The following is a 10,047-nucleotide window of genomic DNA, read 5'->3' as shown; positions in this document are numbered from 1 at the left end:
AACTATGAAAATTATCTCTTCTACGCCACTGATTTTTCATACCAACAGTACAAGGCAGCCAACCTTGAATTGGTCACGTAGGCCATTCGCGGGAAAAATGCTGTTAATTATTATATTAAAAATATTTGTAATTTCAATATATAACTGCATATTACTCCTATATTATCAAAAACGCTTAGAAAAGCGCATTGAATATATCATTTCTAAAGAAGGCATCTCCAGATGACACGTATTCTTAGAAAAGATACGAAGTTATGGAGGTGAAGTTTGCCAGCTAAATTTACTGCGCAATTCGCCTAAATTACTAATTTTCCTGTCTTTTTATCAGAAATATTAATGATTCCAATACATTGCAATTTATGAGATATTAAACAATGAAAGACGATTGTAGAAACATTGCATATAGGCATGTAAAACCATTGTATACAATGGTAACATACGCGCACTGAAATAGGCAACTGGTGACACACGATGAACAAAGGTTTCTAAAATGAAGTATTAGGTAGAGTTCACAATGAAAACCTACACGTACAGCAAGCAACCAACAATACAACGATATCATTTGATTTTAACAATATGCGATATGATTGTCTTTATTAGAAAAATTTCAAAAAAATATCTAATTAAGAAAGTTGACATTGCGCACTCTACACATATTAATCGTCAAAATCTTTCTTGGTTGAGATGCCAGTAGTATGAGCTACCAAATTCAAAAAGAACAATCTAAATAACATCTTGAAAACTGTAGATAAGGCCTTGGACGGATCAAGTGCCCATAATAGCGCCTTATAACAGAAGTTGGAAAATACAACTTTTCGGTTCGGACGTGAAATTGTTTCCTTTTCAGCTTAAATTGTAGGGCTGCCCACTCGTAAGAATGAACATTTAAAATTATTACTGTTTTGCCATTTGAGTTGATGGGATAAAGGCAGATTATTGACTGAAATATTTTCTTGTGAAATCCTAGCGATTGTCTGTGTTGAAATTAAATAATGAAATAAACAAGTTATGAACCTATATTTTTTTAGGTTGGTATTAGTAACATTTCCGGAAAGTCCTTTCACTTAACATTTAACATGTACAACTGGATTACGAAAGTAATGTCGTAGAAGTTCTCAATAGTTTATTAAACAAAGATAGTACCTACCTACCTTGCTTGGCTTTGATAAATGCTCCTTTTGTAATGAAACAGCTACAAAGTCGCCCTCTATCATGAAGCTATTAGAGGATATTAAATTTTAATATCCCCATTAACTACTCCTGTTTTATCATAGTTGATATGATCAAATGCTATTCATCATTATTGATCAGCAAAAGCAAAATGTCAATAACTGATGCATTGCCCACTGGGGTCAGACGTTGGAGACAATGAATCAGGTAGGGTTGCGCTCACCATGATTATTTTCAAAAAAATGACACATGACACAATCAGCACTCTGCTCATTAAATATTTGCTTCAATCCAGTAGCAAACCATGTTAGTTTTCTGATCTGATTGATCTATTAAAATGATCGTCTTATTCGATTTTCTTTCTCACTACCAAAAAATTACTTCAAAAATAGTTTGTTTAACCTTTATTTTTCATTCTCCACATGGAAATACATCCGTTACCCGCCTTCGTCTCAATAGTATTTAAAGGCAATGTGAGATCGTAACATCTAAGCGCAATCTTTCGCGATTCTGACTTGGTACTCTGCTCAGTTCGGTCTTCTTGGTACATAACAGTAGATCTAAACTCGCTTCACTTATCCTGGAAGTAACAGTAGAGCCAATATAAAAATTGCACACTCCCGAACTTAAAAGGAACCATTTTATTAAAAAAAAAAAACAAGAATATTAGAACTTGTGTTACATCACAAAATTTAGTGTCTTCTCGATTAATGAATACCACTCACTAACACTTCCTATACTCGCATATTTCAAGATAGTAACAAATTCAAGCAGCATAAATAATGTTATTACAATGGCCACGCTCACAATATTTCAGAAACATGGTTCATAATTATAAAACTTATTCTAAAACTAAATTACTAAAGAAGCCAAGAAATGTAAACAATGCGCAATTAGAATACCTTTACAAAAATGATAACAAATTATTAGCTTCGCCGAACTGTGCGTCATAAACAAATTACCCATCACTCATTTAACAAAATATTACAATATAAATAAATTTCGTACAGTTCGAAGAAACTAATAAAACAAAAAAAGTTACTACTTCGATCGAATCATTTAAAATTTTAAATCAACACAAACCTGATGGATAAACGTTACAATTTCGACAAATATTTACAATTAACTAATTTTAAGTTCCATTCATACAGCAGAAAAAAAAGGGCCATGCGAAAGAAAATAATAACTATTTGACATAATGTTAACAACTTTCAGTTCAAAATAACAAAATACTCCACGCTTGTGAAGTAAAAACCTACCTAACTCTTTCTATCCTTCGAAAATAAAAAGAAATCCCAGGCTTGATCAAAGTTAAATTTACAGTATCACACTCCAAGCAGTTCATATGGGGGTACAGCAATAGCTAATCTGAGAATTGTTTTTATTATTACCTGGTTCCCATATCTAAGTTGCCATTATGTGAATATTGAATTGATGTGAAAGCTGAACCACCCAGCAGCAATAACCATAAATTTGTCAATAAACAGGATTGAAAATGCATTTAGATTCAATTAACCCTTCTATATACAATTACAGTAGAAAAGACACGACACCAAGCTTGAAAGTTGTTTGTAAATTAAAATGAATTATGTAACAATATGAAAGGTACTTCCAAAGCATTGGTAAAGTATCAGATTTCCAATAATACAGTCAGTCAAGTACGAAGAAATAATTTGGCTTTACATACAAAAACATAAGCGTTAAATTCAAAAGTATATTATGTATATAATATGACAACGGCACTTTTAATCAATTACACTAAAGCAAAATTTAAGTTACATGTGATGATGTCAAATTTGATTCAAAAAGCCCTGCTTTAGTAACTTGAAACTAATATCATTCAAGTGTAAATATGACCTACTTACGAGCAACATGTAAATACACATTTCAAAGGGCCAAATAATTTTTATTAAAACCATATTGTCATGACAGCACCACATGAGTAGCCAAGAATAACTGTAAAAACTGCAGACTAGTAACCTTTAATCAACTGCCGACTGCCATCTAAAAGTAGTTACTCTTTTTTTACTACAATTACTAATAACATGATTATTCACTTTTTTGGCTACTAGAGGTGTGTGCACCAATGTAACAGACTGAAACATTGTTTTTCATTATTTTTTGAACAATTATAAAACGGGGACTTAATTAACCGAGAGAGGGAAAATCACGTTCATCATCAACCTTCGGAGCATTCCTATGCGAGACGTCTTCTTGAACATCGTTAACCTGTGACAATGATTACATTACTGTCGGATCAGATAATTTTCAAGTAAAAATAAATCACTTGAGGTAATTCACAATGTGTCAGTGAATAGTATGTATGTGTCCTTTGTAATCTGTTGTTGAATGCCATTTACCTTAACCCTGGCTGGATTTGATAAACCTCTAGAATAAGAATCAGTCTTATGCGATACGTTTGCCTTTACTAGAAGAATCATTGGTTAAAATTTAAAAAAAATATCTCCATAAATAAGAAAGTTGACATTGCGCAGCGTGCGCATGCGCATATCTTTTTTTTACAATATGCGATATGCCTGTCTTTACTAGAAGAGCATCTGCGGTGCAAATTTCAAAAAATATCTCCGTAAATAAGAAAGTTGAAATTGCGCAATGATTTTTACAATATGCGATAGAAAGGAGTAGAGTAGTAGACCAGAGCAAAAGTAACATGTTTCCACAATAAACGACGTTTTTTTTTCTCTTCCACTTTATTTTTGCCTCATAGCGTAAAATAAAGGGAGGTGTGTTAAATACTAATTAAACTGTAAGAAAGAGACAATCTATCATATTTTGACTAGTGGAATCTTATGGTGTTTTCTTACGAAATACACGATCGCACGCATTTATTTCAAACGCAAGGCAAACTGAAACAAAAACCAAGTGCCAAATTCTTAACAGAACAATTTCCTAGCTCAAAGCAAATATTTAAAAAAAAAGTTTTTAACATTCTTAAGCCTTAAGACTATGCATTTTCTTCAATCTTTTCTCGTTTCTGATACAAGAAAAAAATGTATAGTCCTACAGCAGAGAGTTTCTGGTACAAGAATTTGTTTGTCACAGTTTCTTGTAGAAGAATTACGCCAATTTCTGCGCAAAGGCGTAAAACGCGATGTTATTATTAATATAAAATAAAGAAGTGATTAATTTATGGTTCTTAATTTTCTATAGTTTGAGGTAGACATTTGGTTTCATATGAAGGGCGGTAAAATAAATAACGGGTTATATATGAATGTTTTGCAGTAAGCATTTTTGCCCAGAAAAGATATCAGTTTCAGGGGATGATTTATTGGGGTTTACGAGAAACGAATTGGGATATACCCGAGCGTAGCTCTTTTCTTTTGGAAGTTACGACTATGAGTTCCATAATCTTTTCAATATCACCTAATTTATATACAGGGCAGATCAAAAAATGATTTATATAAAATATTCTTCATATGAAGAGGCCCATAATCACGCTATGCACATTTTCATGTAACTACACTGTTCACTTACCATTTTAGCGGCGAGTTTTACAAGAGACGGTTATGCTTTTTCCCAATATTGTCCTATCGCTCCCTTGATGGCTTCATGTCCAGTGATTTAAAAGAGAACGAATGGACCGATTACGATGAAATTTTGGAGGTGGATTCTTTATCAAATTTGTAGATTGGACTGGATTGACATCTCCGATAGTTATGAATTGAATTGCATGAAATTTTGTATGTAGGCACCTCGAATAAGGGTAAAACCAATACCGAATCAAGAAATTTGTTTTGTGCATGCGCAATCCAATGGCACTCGACAGTCAGGGATTTAACAACTCAGCTGACCCACGCTATTTACGAATAGAGACAGAGATGGTTCGTTTTACTTGAATTTGTGCCTCAGTATTATTTTTCCTTTGGGTTGTTTTGTAATTGTATAATTTTTTTTTAATTGCATGGTTTGTGTAATTTGTTTATTTAGGTTTGATGTATGGATTTAATTGTGTATATGTGAAATTGCGTGTTAAAATGTAGGGCAATCTGGTTGTTTACGATAAGAGTTTTTGATATCGAACGTAAAACGCACGTGTTCCGGTGCTGGTAACAAAAGATGCAGTTGGTCAACGACGGGCGCATTATTTTCGGCGTAAATGGGGACGCGTTTCTTCGCCGCCGGCGTTATCTAATCTAATTATGATTGGCGCTTTACTTGTAACACTGGAAGAAGATTATTCTGTTGGAGGTCTACAGTCGTAGTAGACACCGTCTTGAGTTTACCTCCACTGATTAGAGCAACCTTTAGACTTAAAATGAAGAAGAATGGGAAGTAGGGGGGCCATTGTGACATGAGAGCAGTTGTCAAGCAACCGAAATAGCGCATGTTGGACAATGCGCTAAAAAGGAATGTATTTTTCTCTTAGACAGTACAGAAGGATAAACCAATCACCATTAAATCCTCTAATAACACTAGTCCTCCTAACTTGTCAAGTCACTGTAATTGTTGAAAATTTGTGTAAAGTCTGTTATCGTGAATTACCAATGATTTTTTTACCTGCCACATACCTGATCATCGTGGCCTCTAAAACGCTGCCTATCTCCTCCTCCTGCTCCCCCTCCTCCTCTGTTAGGACGTGGATATCGTCCCGCTCTCATTCCCCTACCTCGCCCGCCTGCCCCCCCACGTCTAGTATCGTTAAAGTGAATGTCTATGTCCAAGATGTGCTTTTGTCGGCCTACACGTTGTGGGTTTTCGGATGCCTCAAATTCTTCCTCCTCGCTCTCCTAACATAAACATTTTAAGTAACCACCTCCGAAGTCATCACCTTACCTCCTCGGTGTTTTCCTTCTTTTTCAATTCGTACATTTTCTTCCATTGAGTTTGATCTTCGCCTTCGCCAGCTTTACGTATATTATATTGTGGTTTAACGCGACCAGCGCGTTGTTGAGCTTTATATTCATCTAAAGTTAATTCTTTCGGTTCCACTTCGGGCGCGGCTTCGACTTCCCCTTCGGTAGTTTCCCTATAAATTTATTATCATACAACAGCGTTACCATCATAATCTGTTTACTTATTCTCCACTGTTGATATGCCAGAGTCATTTTTGTCACTTTCAACTCCCCAAGACGCGTCAATTTCAACAGACTTGTCCACTTCTCTGAGAACAAAAATGAACTTTAGGACAACAGACATGTAAAAGACTATTGCAATATGGTGCAAATATTTGAAAAACTTAACTACCACATAACTGCACAAAATAATCTAGGGGTTAAGCAGCAAAAGTGTCCACGTAACAATGAAGGAGGAAGTACAACTGACGAACTGATGCAAGATTAACAAATAAAAAAACAAAAAAATTATAATAAAGCTTTTAAAGGGGTGACAAGCGATACACCGTGGAATTGAAAAGACTTCATTATTATTGCCTTCCGATTAAGTGCTACTGTTTCATTCCTTCTACTCTTTAAAATTTAAATTTTGATCCAAACGTTTTTAAAAACTTGAAAAGAAACCAATTTGCACCATAATGCACTAATTAAATTATCTGATTGTAAACAAAAAACCTACTCAATAATATCCTTATGAGAACCCCAATTATGGGCACCGCCTCCATCGCGCTTTTCCACAGGTTTCACTCCACTGTAATAAAACATTTCTGCCATTACTTTAAAAAAGCCAAACGAAATAAAACAAAATAGAACAAAATGAAACTAAGAACAAATGAAGAACCTTTCGCACCATCGTTATCATTAGTAATGACGGGAAGGTTGCAACAAACCCTATCAAATCTATTTAGCTAAAGGAAGCAGAAATACACGCAAATGAAAAAACGAAGCTACAAGTATTCGATTATCGCATTCTATCGTAAATACTTACGTCTTATCGGATCCGCTTTGCCTATCAAATTCTCGTTTGCCACGTCGATTATCAAAATTACGTCCTTTTGGTCCTCCCCCGGGTCCCCTCACTCCGCCCTCTTTATTCTGGAAATTTCTAGGTGCGCGGTTTCGGTTTTCAAAATTTTCGCCCAAATTTTCTCTCCTAGGTCGGTCCTCACGGTCACTAAACATAACCAAATCATGAAGCTACTACAAATATGCTTTTTTACAATCAAATATGATAAAAGACACGGTCAAGACTCTCAAATTACCTTATTCCGAAAAATGTTTTACTCTACTCTGTGCCATAATAATTACGAACTCCTGCAAAGTAGCCGTTTCAAGAAAATTACAGACAATGGCACAGTAACGATGCATTCATTCTTTCATTACGTTATTATTCACGAGCACAAGGACGTGATTCAAATTGACCAATTAATACAATTGAATAAATTCAATTCAAACAGGTCTCTATATTTCTCATAAGAAATCCACAATCCATACACCACTTACTGAAAATTTGCTTTTCTCACAATGCCTTTTAATTTAAATGATCATAGTATTGAACTTTTGTGCGATTTAACTTTCCAAATAAGATTATAGGATCAATTAGAACTGTCAAAAAATGACGTCGTATATATCTCCTATTTTTTGTTGTGTAATTGCACTGTTCACAATTAAAGACTTTTAAAATATTACTTATACGTTCGACGGCGATTTCTTCAATTATCCTTATTGTTGGTTGCATAATTGCACTGATCACATTTAAAATTCTTGAAAGTAACGTGATAAAATTAAACTATCCTAACTCTTTGTGGTGTAAGATTACATTGATTGGAAATAAAACTTTTTTGCAACAATATTGATTACTCGTGGCCATTGTAAATGAAAAAATGGCGCTCTTATCCCACCAATAGTAATTACAATGTGCTGCCACCAGAGGTCCCACTGTTAATTTGAATCGCGAATTTGCAGTTACGTACAATGTTTTTTATAGACATAAACCTTAGAAAAATTAAAATTAGTTTCTGTGATTACAGCGCCACGTTACTACGACAAAAAAATGTTACCAATAAATTCTTCATACCTTTTCAAATTTGCCCCCCTTGCTTCCAAGAAGTAAGGATTAAGGAGGGGAGGGGTCAAATTTTCGGGCCATTCTATACAGAACAACAATATTAATTTCTTAAAAATTTGTAAGCTCCTGAGTTTTAAAACAAGTGGAACCAGTCACTAGAGCGACTAAGTCATTGTCAACATCGCAGCCAGCCCCTTCTGTAGTTCACTCATTTAAAATTTTCTCGAACTAAAAGAGTAATAACCTATAACCTATGTTTTTATTATGTATATGTATTTAAAAAGCAAAATACTACCTAAAAAAAGGGCCGCAGAGTCTAAAACTTTTAAAAGGTTGAGATCCACTGCCATATGCGGTACAAGCGGGGATTCCAGCTTTATCAACGGCAAGTAAACACAGCCACTTCCCAATAAATTTTCGTCTTACTCAACGAGAGAGTTATTGTGATACAATTTAAGTTCGCTAAAAGTAAGCAAAAACACCGCAGGAAGACAATTTACAAACTGATGTGACGCAAGGTAAGTTGGAAATAATAACTAAAAGCTGAAATAACAGAGATCTAACTGTATACTGCCAGTAGAAAAATTATTTAACACAAGTTTCTGCCACCAATTCTAAACTGCCCAGTACGGCGTAATACGCATACATCGACAATTGTCTGAGAAACACCTCAGAAGCTATAAAAATTCAGATTCTCAAAATTTGTTGAAAAATTGAGCTTTTTTGTTGCATCTTTTATTCTAAAATTTTTCCAGATTCCAATTAACATTACCTGATACTCCCATTGTAACAAACAGGCACTAAGAAAAATTACTGGTATTACATGGCATTATGGATTATTGTGCACGGAACGCCCTTGTAATTGGCAAAATGATCTGACGGTGATGGACCTCTTGAAAGTAGGACCATTCGCAATTAATATTGAAAAAACCATAGCAGTCAGTTAATTCAGAACACTGTCGGGTAGAAAACCGACCTTGAAATGCACGTAGCAGGTACTTGGGATTTACTTAAAACAAAACTGTTTGTAGAAGGTACTATAATCCTTCAGATACACACAACTGATCTAATTAGTAATTTGTAATTGGAGATGTTCAATATCTACTAATGTAACAAAACACCAATATAAAATTTCCACATAAGTAAACAAACGAGACTACCCGCAGTAGAAAAAACGTATACCTTAACCTCGAAAAATGATAAGGATTATTTATAACCGACCAATTGCTAGTATTTTTTATCAATTAGTTTTGCAAAATAATTCTTGACCTTTCAGTGAATAACAAACAAAGTTGATAGCGGCTAAAAGCAAACTTACCGATTGCCTTCCACAGAACCATTGAAAGTCCTTTCCTCCCGATTTCTCCTATTATTTCGTTCCTCTCGGTTTTCATTACTAAATTTATTGAGATTTCTGTCTACTTTACCTTCAACATTCGTCCGTGGGTGGGCAGGTTTAAAATCTGCAACAGAAGACAGAAAGGCGAATTCAGATCACAATTAAAACACTACACTTTTTTTATAATCACATGTGCAACAAGCCGCTTGAGTATGGCTGCCCAAAATAAAGTCTTACCTTCACGATCACGTTTATTATCGACGACCGCCGGTTTCTGCACTGGCGTTTCTTTCACTACCTTTTTCTGGTTGATGACCGGCTTGCCTTTAAGTGGAATTTCCGTTTTCGCTTTGTTTTCTTTTTCGGCTACTTTAGTCTTCTTCTTCTGTTCTTTTTCCTGCTCTTTTTCTTTAAGTAATTCTAAGGGATCGGATTCATCATCTAAAAACAGAGCGTATCTATTGCGTACACCGATGCCGTAGGAATTCTCCATTATATAATTTTACGGTTTTTATCTTCTCAACTTGCCGATGTTGGAAGAATTATTTTGGCTCTATATCAGCCAGTGATTTCACGAACTCATTCGATACAATATGGCCGGAAAAATTATTTAACGC

The 10,047-nt window shown here is 34.7% G+C and overlaps 1 protein-coding gene across 2 annotated transcripts; it reads right to left on the bottom strand.

The window, feature by feature from the left end:
- Positions 1 to 1,788: 1,788 nt before the first annotated feature.
- Positions 1,789 to 10,047, bottom strand: LOC116165453 (plasminogen activator inhibitor 1 RNA-binding protein-like). Of its 2 annotated transcripts, XM_031479910.1 has the most exons (8): positions 9,668 to 10,047; positions 9,410 to 9,554; positions 7,012 to 7,197; positions 6,703 to 6,774; positions 6,206 to 6,292; positions 5,965 to 6,157; positions 5,700 to 5,918; positions 1,789 to 3,399 (listed from the first exon to the last, which is right to left on the bottom strand). In XM_031479910.1, the coding sequence occupies exons 1-8, from the start codon at positions 9,921 to 9,923 to the stop codon at positions 3,319 to 3,321; spliced, it is 1,239 nt and encodes a 412-aa protein (XP_031335770.1). In that variant the 5' UTR covers positions 9,924 to 10,047; the 3' UTR covers positions 1,789 to 3,318. The 2 variants fall into 2 exon arrangements, with proteins under 2 accessions (XP_031335770.1, XP_031335771.1); XM_031479911.1 differs by lacking the exon at positions 6,703 to 6,774.

The sequence above is a fragment of the Photinus pyralis genome, unplaced genomic scaffold, assembly GCF_008802855.1.
Source record: "Photinus pyralis isolate 1611_PpyrPB1 unplaced genomic scaffold, Ppyr1.3 Ppyr1.4_LG3a, whole genome shotgun sequence".
In the NCBI taxonomy this organism is placed as follows: domain Eukaryota; kingdom Metazoa; phylum Arthropoda; class Insecta; order Coleoptera; family Lampyridae; genus Photinus; species Photinus pyralis.
Note: the sequence above shows the minus strand (reverse complement) of the source record. Positions and strands in the feature narration are given on the sequence as shown.